Source organism: Giraffa tippelskirchi, chromosome 9, assembly GCF_054371585.1.
Source record: "Giraffa tippelskirchi isolate mGirTip1 chromosome 9, T2T-mGirTip1v1.2.pri, whole genome shotgun sequence".
NCBI classification, from domain to species: domain Eukaryota; kingdom Metazoa; phylum Chordata; class Mammalia; order Artiodactyla; family Giraffidae; genus Giraffa; species Giraffa tippelskirchi.
The window spans coordinates 74,361,893-74,383,538 of NC_137283.1; the positions used below are offsets into that span (position 1 = coordinate 74,361,893).

Sequence of the window (21,646 nt, forward strand, 5' to 3'; positions counted from 1 at the left end):
TCAAACATGTGAACTCTAATAATTTAATAATTTAAGTGAAAAACAAGACAAGGTAATTGCAGTTTAATTTACAAATATAACATTATTTTCAAGTTTACTGAATAAGTATGCTAACGTCTTATGAGTGGATTCATTATTTAGAATCATCTTCGCAATATTAAGGAAGACAATGTGAAAACCATTTTACCCATGGATTGAAATAGATTTCTTGTATTGTTATTTATCATAACTCATGTGGTACTATATTTTTAAATGTTAAATTTATGTCTGCAGTGAAATACATATTAAAAGATACTATATAATATGGTTGCTTATTTGAGGATTCTAAAAAAATGATATAAATGAACTTATTTATGAAACAGAAATAGAGTCATAGATATAGAAAACAGACTTATGGTTTCCAAAGAGGAAAGGAGGGGAGGGATAAATTAGAAGTTGGAGATTAACATATACATACTACTATACATAAAACAGATAAACAACAAGGGCCTACTATCTAGCACAGGGAACTATATTCAGTATCTTGTAATAACCTATAGGGGAAAAGAAGCTGAAAAAGTGTAGATCTATTTTATTTCTATTTATCTATATAGACATATCTATATTGACATAGATATATATCAGTGTGTGTAACAGAATCATTTTGCTACACACCTGAAACTAACATAACCTTGTAAATCAAAGAAAAAGAAAGTGAAGTTGCTTAGTCATGTCCGACTCTTTGTGACCCCATGGACTGTAGCCTACCAGGCTCCTCCGTCCGTAGGATTCTCCAGGCAAGAATACTGGAGTGGGTTGCCATTTCCTTCTCCAGGGGATCTTCCCTAACCAGGGATCAAACCCAGGTCTACTGCATTGCAGGCAGATGCTTTACCCTCTGAGCCACCAGGGAAGTAAATCACCTATGCTTCAACTTAAAAAGAAATAAAAGATAAGGTGTATCAATAAGTAATTTTCCCCCTCATGAAAAACAAAGATACTATTCAGTTCAATCGCTCAGTTGTGTCCGACTCTTTGTGACCCCATGTGCTGCAGCACGCCAGGCTTCCCAGTCCATCACAAACTCCCAGAGCCTACTCAAACTCATGTCCACTGAGTTGGTGATGCCATCCAACCATCTCATCCTCTGTCATCCCCTTCTCCTCCAGCCTTCAATCTTTCCCAGCATAAGGGTCTTTTCCAATGAGTCAGTTCTTCGCATCAGGTGGCCAAAGTAGTGGAGCTTCAGCTTCGGCATCAGTCCTTCCAATGAACACCCAGGACTGATCGCCTTTAGGATGGACCAGTTGGATCTCCTTGCAGTCCAAGGGACTCTCAAGAGTCTTCTCCAACACCACAGTTCAAAAGCATCAATTCTTCGGAGCTCAGCTTTCTTTACAGTCCAACTCTCACATCCATACATGACTACTGGAAAAACCATAGCCTTGACTAGATGGACCTTTGTGGACAAAATAGTGTCTCTGCTTTTTAATATGCTGTCTAGGTTGGTCATAACTTTTCTTCCAAAGAGCAAGTGTCTTTTAATTTCATGGCTGCAGTCACAATCTACAGTGATTTTGGAGCCCCCCAAAACAGAGTCTCTCACTGTTTCCATGGTTACCCCATCTATTTGCCATGAACTGATGGGCCACGATGCCATGATCTTAGTTTTCTGAATGTTGAGCTTTAAGCCAACTTTTTCACTCTCTTCTTTCACTTTTATCAAGAGCCTCTTTAGTTCTTCATTTTCCTCCATAAGGGTGGTGTCATCTGCATATCGGAGGTTATTGATATTTCTCCTGGCAATCTTCATTCCAGCTTGTGTTTCATCCAGCCCGGCATTTCGCATGATGTACTCTGCATATAACTTAAATACGCAGGGTGACAATATACAGCCTTAATGTACTCCTTCCCTGATTTGGAACCAGTCTGTTGTTCCATGTCCAGTTCAAACCATTGCTTCTTGAGCTGCATGCAGATTTCTCAAGAGGCAGGTCAGGTGGTCTGGTATTCCATCTCTTGAAGAATTTTCCACAGTTTATTGTAATCCACACAAAGGCTTTGGCATAGTCAATAGGGCAGACGTAGATGTTTTTCTGGAACTCTTTTGCTTTTTCAATGATCCAACGGATGCTGGCCATTTGAGCTCTGGTTCCTCTGCTTTTTCTAAATCCAGCTTGAACATCTGGAAGTTCATGGTTCACGTACTGTTGAAGCCTGGCTTGGAGAATTTTGAGCATTACTTTGCTAACATCTGAGATGCGTGCAATTGTGTGGTAGTTTGAGCATTTTTGGGCATTGCTTTTCTTTGATTGCAATGAAAAATGACATTTTCCAGTCCTGCGACCACTGCTGAGTTTTCTAAATTTGCTGGCATATTGAGTGCAGCACATCACAGCATCATCTTTTAGGATTTGAAATAGCTCAACTGGAATTCCATCTTCTCCACTAGCTTTGTTCATAGTGATGCTTCCTAAGGCCCACTTGACTTCACATTCCAGGATGTCTGGTTCCAGGTGAGTGATCACACCATTGCAGTTGTTTGGGTCATGAAGATCTTTTTTGTATGGTTCTTCCATGGTGGCTCAGACAGTAAAGCATCTGCCTACAATGTGGGAGACCTGGGTTCAATCCCTGGGTCAGGAAGATCTCCTAGAGAAGGAAATGGGAACCCACTCCAGTATTCTTGACTGGAAAATCCTATAGATGGAGGAACCTGGTAGGCTACAGTCCATGGGGGTCACAAAGAGTCAGACATGAGTGAGCGACTTCACTTTCTTTCTGTGTATTCTTGCCACTTCTTAATATCTTCTGGTTCTGTTAGGTCCATACCATTTCTATCCTTTATTCTGCCCATCTTTGCATGAAATGTTCCCTCTCACCTTTTTGAAGAGATCTCTAGTCTTTCCCATTCTACTGTTTTCCTCTAGTTCTTTGCGTTGATCACTGAAGAAGGCTTTCTTATCTCTCCTTGCTATTCTTTGAAACTCTGCATTCAAATGGATATATCTTTCCTTTTCTCCTTTGCCTTTAGCTTCTCTTCTTTTCTTGGCTATTTGTAAGGCCTCCGCAGACAACCATTTTGCTAATTTGTATTTCTTTTTCTTGGAGATTGTCTTGATCACTGCCTCCTGTACAATGTCACTAACCTCCATCCATAGATCTTCAGACAGTCTGTCTATCAGATCTAATCCCTTGAATCTATTTGTCACTTCCACTGTATAATCGCAAGGGATTTGACTCAGGTCATACCTGAGTGGTCTAATGGTTTTCCCTACTTTCTTCCTGTCACCTTCTCCCCGCTTCCCTCCCTACACCTCCTCCTTCTCCTTTCCTGTGCACCCGGCAGGGCCAGAGAGACTGGGAGGTGGCTGCGAGGAGACATAATGGGAAGCCGCAGCTTGGGGACAGCTGTGAGTTCAGAGCTGGGGACGCCAAACTGGGACCAGGGAACCTGGCAAGCACACTTGAGTTCACAGTTCGTCTGCGGGTTTTACATCTCATCAGAGAGCTCTCCCCATGCCCAATGTGGAGTAGAAGGACATGCGCTCTTCTCCTGTGAGACCTCCAAAATTACCACTCGCTGCTCAACAGCCGTCACAGGAGAATGTTGGATCCCACCAAAAAAATATACCGCACATCCAAAGACAAGGGAGAAGCCCCAGCAAGATGGTAGGAGGGGCAAAACTGCATTTAGAATCAAACCCCACACCTGTCAGAGACGCTTGGGGGGCTCAACAGAAACTTGTGCGCACCAGGAGAACCCTCAGAGACTGAGCCAGACCTGCCTTTGAGTGTCTGAGTGTCTCCTGCGGAGGTCCGGGTCAGCAGTGGCCTGCCGCAGAGGCAGGGGCTCTGGGTGCAGCAGACCAGGGTATGGCATCAGCCCTCTTGAAAGAAGTTGCCATTAACCCCACCATAGAGCTGCCAGAACTTATACAGGACTGGGAAACAGACTCTTGGAGGAAACAAACAGAACCTTGTGCCCCAGGACCCAGGAGAAGGGAGCAGTGACCCCACCAGAGACTGACCCAGACTTGCCCTTGAGTGTCCAGGAGTCTCTGGTAGAGGCGTGGGTCGGTGGTGGCCTGCTGCAGGGTCGGGGGCACTGAGTGTGGCAGTTCCTGCATGGGACCTTTTGAAGGAGGTTGCCATTATCTTCAATACCTCCACCATAGGTTAAACAACAGGGAGGGAACACAGCCCTGCCCATCAACAGACAATTGGATTAAAGATCTACTGAGCATGGCCCCGCCCATCAGAACAAGACCCAGTTTCCCCCTCAGACAGCCTCTCCCATCAGGAAGCTTCCATCAGCCTCTTATCCTTCTCCATCAGAGGGCACACAGACTGAAAACCACAATCACAAAAAGGATACTATACCAAATATAAAATAGTGAAATCAAGAAGCCTTGGGTCTCTTAGAATAATGGCCAATGTTCTGGAGCAACTGTTTTTTTTGCAAAGGACAGGACAGTAAACATTTAGAATCTCTGCTACAATCACCAAATGCCACTGTGTACCACAAAAGCAGCCTCAGCCTCGATAAAGACACAGGAGCATGACTATGTTCCAGCAGAGCCTGATTTCCCAAATCACACAGGAGGCATTGCTTGGCAGCCCTCCGGCAGGGCCACAGTTTACTGACTCACTTCCACCTCCTCCCAAACACCAGACTTGTTCCGGGTACTTTCCCTTCCTATGTGATACAACTGAGGAAAACAGCCACAAAGTTTAATCAAGTAGCAAATCAGCATACCTTTTCCCAAGGAGTACCCAATTCACCTTTAAGACCAACTGCACACTGAAATATAGGAACAGTGATTAGGAGTGTTTTCAGAGGTGTACTAACTGCTCAGGTTGTCATAGATGACTTGCTTTTGCATGCACCAAAGAGTATACCTTAAGTTCTTCCTTCATATGATTCACAAATTATTAAATTACACTGATGACAATAAACCAATAGAAAGTTAGCAATATTTATCAAAGTGCTAATCAAAACTCAAACGTTCTCCACACAGACGTAAACAATTTAGCTTTGTTATTTCTTTTGTATTTATCAAAGCTAAGGAATGATTTTTTCTTTGTTCCTTCAGCTAGTACCTGGTGCTTTCAAATCAAATAAGTTATGAAATTTCAGACTCCAAGATACCTATATTTTTATATATAGTGTGCCTGACCTTCCATTGCATCCTCCAGGAAAATTCCTGAACCTGGGTTACTCCATTTGTCTGCTTACTGCCCTTCCACCTGCCTGGAAAAATTTGCTCAGTGAAGCTGATGAGCTACCTTTAATTGCTTTGATGGCTCTTTCACAAATTCAGTCTAATAAACTTATCCTTGAGACAGTGGAAACTAATATAAACTCTTTGAATTTCTCTATCACTAATGCTTAGTAGACATTAATAAATACATCAGAATTTTATGAGTATATAATACCATTATTACACTGATATTACATGTTGATTTAAGGTACACAAGTAAATGTCAACTTCAAGTTCCTACAGATTAGATGAAATTATATCAGATGGAGTAAAATTACAAAAACAAAAAGAACTTGTCAATTAATCTAATATGTTCAATATTGTATTAGAAAGGATGACAAATATTCTTTACTTCCATATTGACATAGACAAAAAGTCAAAACCATAAATATTAAATCCTACTTCTCTAAGGTCATTACTAAGGGGGAAATATTCCTTCTTTAAGTATTATGAACATATTTTGATTCAGTTATTTATTATTGGTATGATGTGTCTTTGGAAGAGGCATATAAGTAATGCTGGATCACAAATAAAAGGAAATTCACTAGTAACCTCTGGGATAACAGACTAGACCACTCACAGTGGAAACTTTCATAGACTGAGATTAGAGGGTAGGGGTAGTAGGAAAAAATCAATACTAAAATTTTTCATTATAAAGTCAAGTAAGTTAACTTATTTCAGCTTAAATGATTTTGATTTTCCCTGAAACTATACCAGCAAAGCAATTATTTCATAAAGCCTATACTTTGGGGGAAATGAACTTGATAGGGAACATAATAATACAAAAATAAACTGGAAAATTATTCCCCAAATAGACCTCAGATCATACTTCCCCTTGGGTTCAGGAATATTGAAATTGAGCTGCTCTTTTATAAAACTCTGAGGGAATTTCAACTGTGAAGTGGTATTAACAAGGGTCTTAAAAAACTGAGAAAGTAAAGTGGTTGCTAAGTAATTAGGTTGCTAACTATATTTGCTAAGAAAAGGGAATTAAACGATTCATAAAATTATAATAATTGAGTCTAAATGAAAGAAAAGCATTAATTACTACTTCATGTAATGTCATCCAGAGTTTAGTCTTGAAGAGAAGGCATGGTTAGAGTGGTTTGATTAGGTGACCTGACCCAGTGCTCATCACAGCTATGTGTTTTATGAGCAGTGGTTGAATCTCAAATCACCTTTCTCCATGAGAGCAGGTCATCAGCTTTATGAAGAAAAAAGCAGCCGTAAATCAGACTAATGAGGCTTCACAGTGTGGAGAAGAAAACAGGCAGTAAAGATAAACATGAAGTCAAGCCAAAACTTGGGGCATTTTTCCAAATATGTCTGATTCTTCACTAACTAGTTGGCAATATCAAGCTAAAGCTATATAAGTTTTTTTTCTAAAGCTTTTGCTTTTTAAAGGAAAACGTGTAGTAGAACATTAGCGAATAATGTAACAGTTCTTTATGATTTAGCCTACCTAGCTCTTTATCTACCTGCTGACTCTTCACCTTGCCTGGCAAGGTCCCCTGGGCAACTGGGGCATAGAATTCACAGGTTCTAGAAACAGCTGAGTTGATGACTTAAACTTTCTTTGTGGTATAATGTTCATTCATTCATTCAACATATTTTTAGCTCCTATTATGTGCTGTTCTATATACGGTGCTCACAGAACTCATATTCTGGTGGGGAAATAAACAGAGGCATAATAATAACATGACAAGTAGCAATAAAAGTGCTAAGAAAATAAAGAACATAGAGGTAGAATGAAAGGATGCTTTTTACATAGCAATGTCAGAAAGACCTTTCTACTTTAAAGTGACTTATGAGAGAGAACCTAAATGATGTGATGGAAAGAGCCAAGTGAAAATCTAGAAGGACATTCCAGGTATAGTAGCCTGGTACACTGACCCTGGAACAGACATGAATGGGGGCAGTGTAGGAGCTAATATAGAGACGGTTAGTGGGGTGGGACGAGCTCGACTCATTGTGGAGAACACCGTGGCCCATGGAAAGAGCCTCAGTATTACCTTGAGGGAAACAGGGAGCCACTGGTGGGTTTTGATCCACATGGAACAGGAATTACTTACAGGACTATTCAGAACAGTTGTCTAACTCATAGCAAGCTGGCATAAATAAAAGTAAAATTTGCTCTTTATAAAGCAGACACAGATTACAGTAAGGATTCTCAAAACTTAACACCTTTAGGAATGTTGTAATGAGCAGTACATAATTTGGAAAGAGATTCAGGAACTGTGTTCTCAAAACTTGTCTCAGTTTATCTCCTTGGGCCAAAAGTAAAGTGCACCAAAAGACTAGTAATATATACCTTATAGTTAATGAGAAAAATTAAATTATACTTACCTCTGGATGGTTCCTAACCAGCATCATGTAAGCATAACAATGTAAGGAATCTCTTGAAAAACTAGCACACTATATTTAAGAAAAGTCTTGTCAAATAATATTGGGAACAACAAAAAAACCCCACACATTTGAATGAATGACTTAATCATTGATCTTTTGAAGAAATAACTATCATTAAATTATTAATACTTATTATAAGTAACCATATAATAACAGCTCAAAAATTTTAAAACCTAAAACATTTAATCAATTAAAAATTCTAAGGGAATCTTTCACAAAGAGAAGATCTGTTTGCTTTTGATCAAGCCACAAAGAAACTAAACTCAACATAAAAGGATTATTTCCACCTCTCTTTCAACATATAAGCAGTTACACTGTAGATAGGAAAGCAGAGAAAACACACATTTATTAAGTATCTACTCTGTGCCAGTTCCTGGTACTAAGTATTTCTTTTTCACAATAAGCTGCTGACTCAGCATTATAAAGCATCAGTTTCAAAGCAAGTAAGAGGTAGACAGGAATGAATCCCAAATGATGCCGGCTCCAAAGTGGTACTCCTGCTAATATACTGCCCCACCACCCTAAATATCCTTTCTTGATCTTAACAGACCAAAAGGAAAACCTTGAAAATACCATCTGATTGTCTCAGTAACACTCTGCTGCTGCTGCTAAGTCACTTCAGTCGTGTCCGACTCTGTGCGACACCACAGACGGCAGCCTGCCAGGCTCCCCCGTCCCTGGGATTTTCCAGGCAAGAACACTGGAGTGGGTTGCCATTTCCTTCTGCAATGCAGGAAAGTGAAAAGTGAAAGTGAAGTCGCTCAGTCATGTCCGACTCTTCACGACCCCATGGACTGCAGCCTACCAGGCTCCTCCGTCCATGGGATTTTCCAGGCAAGAGTACTGGAGTGGATTGCCATTGCCTTCTCCCAGTAACACTCTACTTCTGATCATTTCACAAAATCAACTATTCAATATACCTAAGAGCAAAAATGACTTCTGATCTTCAAACTATGCAGGCACTATTTTGAGCATCTACTCTAATAATGAAAATTATACACAAGACTCAAGCACAGATGGAAAGCCATCTTTATTTACTGCACATTAAAGTTGCAAAATCAGAAAGTACAAGAACAGAAATTTACTCATAATCAAATCCTCAAAGGAAAACAATACACCTGTGTTTATTACGAGTGCAAAGAAAGCTGATAGCATTCATGCTATGGTCATCTGAATTCATATTTGCACAGCAAGGGTTATTCTGGCTTAAATAAATGCTGTGCATGTACTGAAACAATAAAGTAAGTATATTGTTTAATTATTTGCCTTGTTCTCTAGATTATCAATATATTTTATCCCAGCTTTTTTTGCCTTGCCACTAAAATCTCTTGTCATTATGACTTTTGGGTAGTCTGGAAGTTAAAACAAATGTTAATGTTTTTTAAATGTATCATAAATGGAAAATTATTTAATACATTATAACTCATACGGTTTTGTATATTTTATAGATTTGGCATTTAATAAACTTGCTAATAATTATCATTGGTATTTCTGTGATATCAGTTGTGACATGATCTCTTTCATTTTTTATTTTATTTGAGTCCTCTCTTTTTCCTTTGTGAATCTAGCTAACTATAGGCATGCCACTCTTTTTTATCTCTTCAGAAAATCAGCTCTTAGCTTCATTGATTTTCTCGATTGTATTTTTATTCTCTGTTCTATTTATTTCTGTTCTAATTTTTATTTTCTTCCTTCTACTAACTTCAACTTCATTCATTTTTCTTTTTCTAGTTTGTTAAGGTAGAAAGTCAGGTTATTTATTTAGCCCTCTTCCTGTTTCTTGAGGTAAGCACCTATCACTATGAACTTCCTTCTTGGAACTGCTTTTGTTGCATCCCACAAGTTTTGGTATGTTATATTTCCAGTTTCATTTGCCTCAAGGTACTATTTAATTTCTTTTTTTATTTTTTCTTTCATTCATTGATTACTCAGTAGCATGCTGTTTAATCTCAACATCTATGAATTTTCCAGTTTTCTTTGTGTAATTAATTTCAAGTTTCATACCACCATGGTCAGAAAAATATTCTTGATATAATTTCAATCCTTTTAATTCATTAAGACTTGTTTCATGGCCTAAAATACAATCTATTCTAGAAAATGTTCCATTTACACTTAAGAAGAATATATTCTGGTGCTTTAAGAGGGCATATTCTATATACATCTCTTAAATTCTTCTGGCTCATCTGTCATTTAAGGCTAATGTTTCCTTATTGATTTTCTGTCTGGATGAGCTATCCATTGATGTAGTGAGGCATTAAAATTCCCTACTATTATTGTATTACTGATTACTTCTCCTTTTAGGTATGTTAATATTTTCTTAATATATTTAGCTTTATATATATTTAGGTGCATAAATATTTACAAATGTTACATCCTCTTGTTGGACTGACCACTTTATTATTATATAAAAGTCATCTTTGTCTCTTTTGACATTCTTTAAGGACTATTTTGTCTGATTAGTACAGCTACCTCAGCTTTCTTTTGATTTCCATTCGCATGGAATATCTTTTGCCATCCCTTCACTTTCAGTTTGTGTGTGTATTTATATCTAAAAGTGGTGAACTGTAGGTAGTATTTAGATGGATCTTGTTTTCAAACTATATTATAAATCTACAGCAATTAAAACAGTATGGTATTCACACAAAATAGACATATAGATCAATGGAACAGAATGTTGTTATTGTTTAGTTGTTAAGTCATGTCTACCTCTTTTGTGATCACATGTACTACAGCCTGCCAGATTCCTCTGTCCATGGGGTTTCCGAAGCAAAAATACTGGAGTGGTTGCCATTGCCTTCTCCAAGGGATCTTTCAAACCCGGGATTACACCTGCATCTCCTGCATTAGCAGGCAGATTCTTCACCACTGAGCCACCAGGGAAGCCCATGGAACAGAATAGTGAACCCCAAAATAAACCCACACATGTATGGTTAATTAATTTATGACAAAGGAGTCAAGAATATACACTGAGGAAAGGACAGTCTAGTGTTGGCTACTTACAACAGCTAAGACATGGAAGCAACCTAATTGTACATTGACAGAAGAATGGATAAAGAAGAAGGTCTTACTGTTTAGCACAGGGAAATCTTCTCAATGCTATGTAGCACCATGGGTGGATGGGATGTTTCAGGGGGAATGGATAAACGTATACGCACGGTTGAATTCCTTTGCTGTCCACTTGAAACTACAACAATATTGCTAATCAGTTATACTCCAATATAAAATAAGTTTAAAAAAAGAAGATGTGGTATGTATACACAATGGAATATTACTCAGTCATAAAAAAGAATGCAATAATGACATTTGTACCAACAGGAATGGACCGAGAGATTAGGTCCATACTAAGTGAAGTAAGCCAGATGGTGAAAGACAAATATGATATGATATTGCTTATATCTGAAATCTGAATGGAAGTACTATTTGCAAATCAGACATCTGGTAAGGTATATATAATTTTATATCCAAAATGCTTAAAGAGGTCATACAACTCAACAGGAAAAAAAAGCATACAATCCTATTCAAAGTGGGCAGAAAATCTGTATAGATATTTTTCCAAAGAAGACATACAGAAGGCCAACATCACTAATCATCAGGAAAATGCAAATCAAAAACACAATGAGATAACATCTCACAACTGGTTAAATGGCTATTATCAAAAAGGCAAGATAAAAGTGCTGGTGAGGATGGTTTGGCTGAAGCTTCCTATGCAACTTTGATGGATGAATCATTTAGCAGACTCCAGTCTCTTCTCTTTTAAAATAAAGAGTCCATGTAGATTATGTAAATAATTTAGAACCATGGACTTCCAAGTTAATACATGAAAAGAACTTAAATCTGCTTTATCTTGGAAAATAGTAAGAACATAATAAATCCATAACCTTAGCAGGAATTATTCTATCTAGTTAGCTAACAAAAGACATGACTCAGAGAGTGGGGAAGAGGACAGTTGCATTCTGAGAAGCATGAGGAGAAGGGAAGGTAAGTCTCTAAGCATGAGTCCTGGCTAGAATCAGATCCACACCCATCAGCGGCTGTCACCATCTGCTCCAGCAAACTCTCTCCCCAGCCCCCAGACTGTTCCTTAGGGTCCCTGTAACCCTCTACAGGACCTAATACGTGTGGCCATGTAAGGTCTTCTATCTCCTTGCAGATGTAAAAATCTTCATGAACAGCAAGCATATCCTATTCTTTCTATTCCCTCTAACATCTAGCAGTAGGCCTCATGCAGAGAAGGTGTTCAACAAAGGTAAGTTGCTTCAATAGTGATGAAAAATCTCCAGTGGAGACCTGTCAGCAAACAAGAGTTTGTCAAGTATTTGAAGAAGAAAATGCTAAACAAGGCTAAACCCCAGCTAAGAAACAGACTTTCTTGCTTCACAATTTTGCTTGTGGTTTACAGGTGTATTTTGAAAGTGAAATCGTTCAGTCGAGTCCGACTCTTTGAGACCACGTGGACTGTAGCCCACCAGGCTCCTCGATCCATGGGATTTTCCAGGCAAGAGTACTGGAGTGTGTTGCCATTTCCTTCTCCAGGGGATCTTCCCAACCCAGGGATCGAACCCAGGTCTCCTGCACAGCAGGCAGACGCTTTACCGTATGAGCCACCAGGGAATAGACCAGCCTATTTAGAAAGCAAAGGCAGATTTAAATGCTGATACAGTCTTCCTTATTTCAATAATCAGCACTTAAATATATTCAATAGCTTTTTACAGAAACGCACATTTGTGTGGGACACAGAAAAATCCAGACGGAAACAATTTTGAAGTCACTTTTGGACACATCCTCTTTCATCCTGACAGCATTTGGTGGTGTCTTACCTGCTCTCCTTTCTGTCCAGGTGAGCCTGCTTCTCCCTGAGCAGAAACGAATTTTGTGTTAACACATATTCTGTCACACTGAACTAAATGCATATAGTTTATAAATCAGCTGACAATAGTAAGACAAAGCTTTGCTCTCCAGGGAGCTGATGCAGACCCCTCTGCTGGCGGGCTCTTCTCCCCCCACCGAATGGCTTACTACCACCTCTTCCAAACCCCTGCCGGCATCATCTCCTCCTGGAGACCCGTCAGGAGCTGGGATGCATGCTCTCCCTCCATGGCCCCTGCACCTTGTACAGCCTTTCTCTCAGAGCTCTCACTGTAGCACTCTGGTTGCTAGAGGAAATGTAAGGTTCCTCTAAACTTCCAGCTCACCCTCCTCTCCACTCCTCCAGCCAGGACAGGAAGCCCTGAGCCTGAGCATGTAGGAAGCCACAGCACCTCGGCCCTCTAGGAGCTAGGACGTTTCCCTACCCTTGGGTACTGGTACAGAGGGAAGCTGTCCTGAGGTCACTCAGCCTCCTTCAAGGACAGGTCCCACAATGCCATTAACATCCACCAGAGACATTCGTGTCCCTCAATGGACTCAGGCTTCCTGACCAGGAAAAGGCAAGCGAAACAAATTCTCTGGGCAATACATTCTCTACATTCCCCATACAACTCATAGCAGAGGGGAAATCTGGGTGGATACTTGTAGTGGACAGATACAGTCTCCACACGACAGAGATACATTATGTGGAATACCTTTGGATATGTGTTGAAAGGCAGGCACTGTGTTTCCCTCAACTTGTGAATTCCCATAAGTGAAAGTGAAGTCGCTCAGTCGTGTCCGACTCTTTGCGACCCCATGGACTGTCGTGTACCAGGCTCCTCTGTCCATGGGATTTTCCAGGCAAGAGGTCTGGAGTGGGGTGCCATTGCCTTCTCCAGGACTTCCATGACTGAAGCCTATTCCTGGCATGTGTTTCATTCTCATACATAACTTGTCATACAGGTGGTTCCTCCCTTTATTTTCCTTTCATGCTACTTCCCACCCAGAAAAGAAAGTCAGATGGCCTCAGAAGTATCCAGGTTGAAATCCAGGGAATCCTATCCCCAGCCCTTTCTCTTTGACCTCCCAGGGACTGAGGGGCCCAGGCACCTGATTCAGCTCGCACTAGACGGCGAGCTGCCTTCTGTGCACCAGGGCCGCACACAGGCCTGGCTCGGTGTGGAGCGGCTTCCCCGTGGGCACAGGTGAGGATGCGCATACCTTGTGTGGTGTGCACCGGCACTGGTCTGTGAGTTCCTGCTTTGCTGGCAGAAATGCAGATATTCTGCTGGCATGAGCAGGTGCTGGTGATGCTGCAGTACCTCCAAAGCCAGGCTGCTGTGGGCACTGAAATCCAGAAAGAGGCTTTAGGATACAGAGTCAATCCCAAACACCCGGACATTCCCAGCACTGACTCCTACCAATCTAGGCATGGTTGGGTTTACCTGCAACCCAAGGTTCACAGCAGCATGTGAAAGTCCATAATGACTTTGCCCTTTCACTAGCTTCCTACGTTTCAATTACAATGACAACACACTAGAATTGTATTAAAATGCCAGGTATGGTGAGAAACTCTAAAGCTATTACATGTGACTTTATGACAAGTACAGCAACATCAAACATTTATAAGAACTGAATTGTTACAGTAAAATGCTTTACACAAATAACATTGGTATATGTGTTCTGGCAACAAATTTAGAACAAAAGAATGTAATTTGAACTTTCAAAACATTGTTTCCTTCAACAAGATGTTGATAAAGACATGTAAAAGTAAAAAATAAACTCTTTTATGCTCTAAGGTGGTATATATTTACTCAAAATATGTATATCTTATTCCATTCCATTGTTCTATAAAGTTATTAAAATCTTCCCTGTAACAAAGTGATGACTTTTATCACTTCTCCACTGGGTTCTTAATGCGTGGGGCCACATGAAGTAAAATTTGCTTACAAAGCAATGAACTTTTTTTCTATCCAAAAATAAACCCAGATGGAGCATCTGAAGAAGATAAATGCTTCCTTTCCCCTCAACATTATTTACAAGAGTCCTTACCACGGTTTGTAACTCTGAATCTGCAATTTCATGAATTTACAATTTCATATCTCTGAATTTGCAGTTTAGGGGGAAGGCTTCACACATTACTTTATATACTACAAATTATATATGCCTGGGAAAATATTGTCAGGATACGAAATTAAAATATTGTCCATGGTTATTTATCGCAGTGAGATCACAATTGATATTTATTTCCTTCTTTGAAGTTGGCTATATTTTCCAAATTTTATATAGTAAATATACATTGCTTTTCAAACAAAAAAAATTGAAAAATGGGTAGCATTCTAATGCTTTTGAGCACAGTAAACACTATAAGAAAAATAGCTCCAGAAAAACTATGATTAGTTTCCTGTCTTTATCACTAGTTCTATCAAATTTACTGTCTTCAGATTTAATGATTAGCTATTTAGTTACTGACATTAAATTTCTAAGTCTATGAGTCTAAACATTACATTAGAATGAAATACACAGGATTATCACTAAAACAGTCCATTTATCTCATATGATTTGATACAGTTTTCCAGCCAGGTCCTGCCCTGTGTCCCATGGGTTCAGTTAAGGTAATCAAGATGCAGTCAAAGCTCACAATTTTGCCCTGGATAACTGATTCACTACTTTACATTGGGGATTTAAATGACTTTAAAAACATGTCTCAGGCTTCACTATAAAGCTGCCCACACATTCCAAAAAGTACCAACAGGGAACATAAGATGGACAAGTAAGCACCCCTTTCTTCATAAAACGTCTGGCTTTTATTTCAGTTAATTAGCCCTCAACATTTTAATAATCTCTCTCATTTATTTTCAACAAATGTTGCTGATTTTCTCTTTCTCTTCTTATTTATTCTTCATTCTCTCTGTCTAGGTCTGTAGTCATGAAACCTGACTGCTTCAGAAAAAGAAAATCTAATTAATAGCAGCAAGGAAATATATTTATAGATTATCCTAAATAAATTTCACTTTTGAAATATGCTATAAAATATTAATAAGAGAAAGGATGTCTGAGTTGAAATTACAGGACAAAATTAGATTTTTAAGCAAGTACATTAAAATTTCCTAAGTTCAAATATTAAAAAAATATATCGTTGATGCCAGAATTATAGCAGATGTACTGAATGAGCTTTCAAAAACATACATTTCCATTAAATACAAATGTAGCATGTTCTATTTCCTGTTAAACATGAACAGAATGGTGATGTCCCCCATAAATACTTGTGAGCAGGAAAAGAAGAGGTCTTTTATTATTTTTTCCAGCTTGGAGATGAATTCATGTCTTATTTTCTACTCTGTAAAACTAAACCTTTTTAAAACATAATTTTTTCATAATGTGTGGGATCATGTCACTGCTTTTAATTATCAGATCATACCATTGAATGCATCGCCTATTTCCTTAAACGATTTTCTTATAATTCAAGTTGGAGTGACTGTTGGTCAGAATATAATATTTAGGTACATCAAAACATCATTACATGAAAAATCAGAAAGAAAAATTAAGGAATCAATAATGTTCACCATTGCAACAAAAAGAATAAACTATCTAGAAATAAACCTACTTAAGGAGACAAAAGACATGTATACAGAAAACTATAAGACACTGATGAAAGAAATCAAAGATGACATAAACAGATGGAGAGATATTCCATGTTCCTGGGTAGGAAGAATCAATATTGTGAAAATGACTATATTACCAAATGCGATCTACAGATTCAATGCAATCCCTATCAAATTACCACTGGCATTTTTCACAGAACTAGAACCAAAAAAAAAATCAAAATTCATATGAAAACACAAAAGAGCTTGCATAGCCAAAGCAGTCTTGAGAAATAAGAATGGAGCTGCAGGAATCAACCTTCCTGATTTCAGATTATACTACAAAGCTACAGTCATCAGGACAGTATGGTACTGGCACAAAAACAGAGATATAGACCAATGGAACAAGATAGAAAGCCCAGAAAGAAACCCATGCACCTATGGGTACCTTATTTTTGACAAAGGAGGCAAGAATATGCAACGTGGCAAAGACAGCCTCTTTAAGTGGTGCTGGGAAAACTGGACAGCTACATGCAAAAGAATGAAATTAGATCACTACTTAATGCCATATACAAAGATAAACTCAAAATAGATTAAAGACCTAAATGTAATACCAGAAGCTATTAAACTCTTAGAGGAAAACATAGGCAGAACACTCAATGACATAAATCAAAGCAAGATCTTCTATGACCCACCATCTAGAGTAATGAAAATAAAAACAAAAATAAACAAGTGGGACCTAATTGAACTTAAAAGCTTTTGCACAGCAAAGGAAACTACACACAAGGTGAAAAGACAGCCCTCAGAATGGGAGAAAATAATAGCAAATGAAACAACTGATAAAGAATTAATTTCCAAAATATATAGGCAGCTCATACAACTCAATACCAGAAAAGCAAACAACCCAACCAAAAAGTGGGAAAGGGACCTGAAGAGACATTTCTCCAGAGACATACATATGGCTAACAACACATGAAAAGATGCTCAACATCACTCAATATCAGAGAGATGCAAATCAAAACTACAATGAGATATCACCTCACACCAGTCAGAATGGCCATCATCAAAAAGTCTACAAACAATAAATGCTGGAGAGGGTGTGGAAAAAAGGGAACACTCTTACATTGCTGGTGGGAATATAAACCGATACAGCCACTATGAAAGACGGTATGGAGACTCCTTACAAAAATAGGAATAAAACCACCATATGACTTAGCAATCCCACTCCTAGGCATATACCCTGAGGAAATAAAAACTGAAAAAGACACATGTATCCCAGTGTTCATTGCAGCACTATTTACAACAGCTAGAACATGGAGCAACCTGGATGTTCATCGACAGATAAATGGATAAAGAAGCTGTGGTACATATATTCAATGGACCACTACTCAGCCATAAAAAGGAACACATTTGAATCTGTTCTAATGAGGTGGACGAAGCAGAGTGAAGTAAGTCAGAAAGAGAGATATAAATCTTGTATACTGATGCTTTTGAGCTGTGGTGTTGGAGAAGACTCTTGAGAGTCCCTTGGACTGCAAGGAGATCTAACCAGTCCATCCTAAAGGAGACCAGTCCTGGGTGTTCATTGGAAGGACTGATGTTGAAGCTGAAACTCCACTACTTTGAACACCTGATCAGAAGAGCTGACTCATTTGAAAAGACCCTGATGCTGGGAAAGATTGAGGGCAGAAGGAGAAGGGGACGATGGAGGATGAGATGGCAAGATGGAATCACCAACTCAATGGACATGAGTTTGGGTAAACTCCAGGAGTTGGTGATGGACAGGGAGGCCTGGCGTGCTGCAGTCCATGGGGTCACAGAGAGTCAGAGACGACTGAGCAACTGAACTGAACTGATACTGAGACGTATATATGGAATCTGAAGAGATGGCACTGATGAGTTTATTTTCAGGGCAGCAATGGAGAAACAGGCAGGGAACAGACCTATGGACATGGTGGGAGGAGAGGAGGGAGAAGGGGAGATGTTTAGAGAGAGTAACATAGAAACTTACAATACCATATGTAAAATGGATAGCCAATGGAAGTTGGCTGTGTGACTCAGGGAACTCAAATGGTGCTCTGCAACAGGCTGAAGGGTAGGATGGGGGGAGATGGGAGCGAGGCCCAGGAGGGAGGGGACATGGTTGTACCTATGGCTGATTCTTGCTGATGTATGACAGAAAACCACAAAATTCTGTAAAGCAATTATCCTTCAATTAAAAAAATGCTAAATAAAGAAAATGAACCAATAATAAAAAAATCATTATATTACTTTTCAATCAAGGAGAATTATTAGTTTCAAGAGCTCTCACATAAAAGAAGCATAATTAATGAAAGAAAAACTTTTGGAGAATTCACATCTTCAAGATTTAAATGTGTGGCTCCAGGAAGTCTAGGTATTTCAATTCTGTATATTGGCATTCTAAATTATCTTTTCAGATATTTATAGAAAGATACTTGGCTGGCTTTCATTGCAATGAAAGCTATGAACTAGGTTGGACATACAATTTATTAAACCAAGTTACATAAGCAAAATATACAATTTTTTGAGATTTAGCTATGCTTTGAGTCAGTTGGCCACATTATTATTCTACTACTCAAAGTGAGTGATAAAAGTTTAAAACATTTTTAATTACTAAATTATTAATAAAATTTTATTTTCGAACTTCTGGGATATCTGACACAAAGAATAATATTTTCACTTTCTGCTTTTACTTTTTATATTTTCTTTCTGTTAAAGACTTCTTAGAATTAAACCCTTTCAAACTACAGTCAATAAGTCAAGAAACAATGTTTTGACCTCTTTTACAAAGCACTAAGAATCATAAAAGAAGCGAACAAAAGTATAATCCCGTCAATGAATTTAAAAGGTAGTTGAATAAATTAAAAACAAATACAACTATATCTAATGATATAAGGTGCATACATGGCCATTGCAATAAGAGATATGTGAAGTGCTGAACTGAGTATTTTTTGAATGAAAGGTTAGTACAAGAAAGCAATAGTTGTGGAGTTGCTGCTGCTGCTGCCAAGTCGCGTCAGTCGTGTCTGACTCTGTGCGACCCCATAGATGGCAGCCCACCAGGCTCCCCCGTCCCTGGGATTCTCCAGGCAAGAACACTGGAGTGAGTTGCCATTTCCTTTTCCAATGCATGAAAGTGAAAAGTGAAAGTGAAGTCGCTCAGTTGTGTCCGACTCTTCACGACCCCATGGACTTCAGCCTACCAGGCTCCTCTGTCTATGGAATTCTCCAGGCAAGAGTACTGGAGTGGGTTAGTTGTAGAGTTAGGTGGAGGATATTAAGAACTGGAGGCTAAGAAACTGAATTTATAATGTTGTGAACGGACAGTGACCAAAGGCTTGGAGAGAGAGATGAGTAGAGGGCAGGGAATGCGCCTTATTCATGTTAGCTAGCCTTGTTCCTTAGCACAATGCTTTTGAATAACAGCTATTCAGTGGAAGAATGTAAATGAATCTACAAAGCAGTGATTTGGAGACTTATTCTGGTTATACTGGGAATGGGAAAGGCTGATGGCATGATAATGCAACAGTTTAGGCACAAAGTAAAGGCAGAAACAGGAGTGGGGGAAGATGCAGCAGAAAAAAATCTCTCACACAGGAAAACTGCCCAGAATGGGTGGCAGACTAGAAGAGAGAAGTGAGTCAGAATAACACGATCACAGATATAAAACCCTATAAACTGGAAAACAATGATCCTTCCATCAGAACATGTCAGAACATAGTTTAGGAATAAAGGCATGGGTAGATTCTCTTTTACTCAGGTTGAGTTCAAAGTAAGGCTATATCATTCCTGAAGTTTGGGATGAAACACTGGGATTAAAAGGGTGACAAGAAATGATGGGAGGGCCCTGAAAGGGGTCTCTGACTCGGAACTGTTTGCTCAGCTGGTTTCAGCAGCACACATTCTGGGCTGCTCTACACGTGACTCTACAGCCCAGGCAACTGGCCTTCTACAGGCTTCACACACCAGAAAATGAACTTACCTTAATGTCTGATATCTCGCAACATGTTTCTTGGGCTATGAAGTTCCAGTTACAGTAGATCTGAAGTTGGTGAAGTTCAATCTATTAAAAAATTAGTAATAAGACATATCATTAATGTTGTTTGAAAAATCAGATTCAGGCATTTGAGAATGATGTTAACTGGAAAGAAAAAAATAAGTTAGTACAAATAAATCACTGGCAGATATTTTGGGTTTTATTTCATTTAGGATTCATGATTTTATGGGCCATTTGAGAAACAGCAGTGGACCCAGCTGTTGAGACAGATATACATGGAAAGAAAATCACATAACAAGAGCAACTGCAAATCTTTGCTCCTTGTTTCAAACCATGAAAAAAGAAGTATTTAATTAGAGATAATGCACTACAATAAAGTATGCTCCCAAAATGAGGAATATTTCAAAGTAAAAAAATTCTGGAGAAAAAGTAAAGTAAAAGGTATGAGCTCATGATGGAAAAGCCTTTATCTGTAGTTCCAGACCTCCAACTTGAGAGACTAAAACTGATGCTCACTTCCCAAGGTGGGGAAAAAAATGGTATTTAGTTTTATCTGTTTTTCATGGATTCTGTTTAATACCTATGGATTTTATGTTATATGGCATACTCCTGACCAAGACTCACAATCTTTTTGCAAAAATAATTGATTCTTCTCTTTGCTCAGCAAATTCACATTTGTTGGCATTTGGATATGAAATTAAAAGTAGTTTCAGGAAAGTACAATCATTCCTGTAAAGGCAAGGTCAAATAACCACATTAGAGAAAGCAAATGGTACAGACTATTGACAAAATTTCAATATGACAGATGGGCAGAGGCACTGTTTTAAATTAGTCTATGGTTGCAAATTTAATAATTTATTAATAATTAATCATAGGATGATTTGACATATAACATAGGCCATAAACATCCTCTTCCCCCCTCACCTTCTCCTCCTCCTCCCCATCTTTCTCTTTCGCTCTCTCCTCTCCTCTTCCCCCTCTTTCTCTGTATCCTAATGTAACAGAGGTAGATTATGTATTTCTTTGAGATCATTGTTTTCTACAGTGAGACCCAACTGAGATATCATAATAGTTAATTCTATGATAACAGAAAGCATGTATCTGTGGTTAGCTCTGAATCTCTACCCCAACACCAAAAAAGCAAGAAAGGAGGAAATAAGCTGTAACTATTCTCTACACTGAAATGAACAGAATCATTTCAGCTCATAGAAAGCATTAAGAACGCCAGACGTCTTTTGGATTCATGAGCAGCTTAAGATTTGCAGCCAATGCAAAATTCTGAGATGAAATGAAAAATGAAACGTAATGATTTCTTCTCTATAATTTTTTCCAAGGTTATTGAAGTAAGCTTTTCTTTATAAAGTTTAAATACAGTCTTACATAGTCTAATGAAACATCAGGCAGTAACATACCCATTATATAGAATGAAGAATGAGGTGACTCCCATTAACATTTTCCTTAACTAAAACTAATTTATCATCAACACTGTTACCTGAATAGTCAATAAATGTTGTAATTCTATTATGTATCATCCACTGTGCTAGGGC

General features: G+C 38.7%; 1 protein-coding gene across 3 annotated transcripts in view; it reads right to left on the reverse strand.

The window, feature by feature from the left end:
* Positions 1-21,646, reverse strand: part of COL19A1 (collagen type XIX alpha 1 chain) — a 441,848-nt gene that overhangs the window by 348,356 nt on the left and 71,846 nt on the right. For 2 of the 3 annotated variants that reach the window (XM_081529388.1, XM_081529391.1), the window contains exons 7-9: positions 20,085-20,165; positions 13,719-13,844; positions 12,467-12,502 (exon numbers count right to left, since the gene is read on the reverse strand). In XM_081529388.1, the coding sequence (XP_081385514.1) occupies positions 12,467-12,502; positions 13,719-13,844; positions 20,085-20,165 (243 nt within the window). Of the gene's footprint in view, positions 1-12,466; positions 12,503-13,700; positions 13,845-20,084; positions 20,166-21,646 lie in introns of all 3 variants that reach the window. The other variant, XM_081529389.1, reaches the window with a different exon arrangement.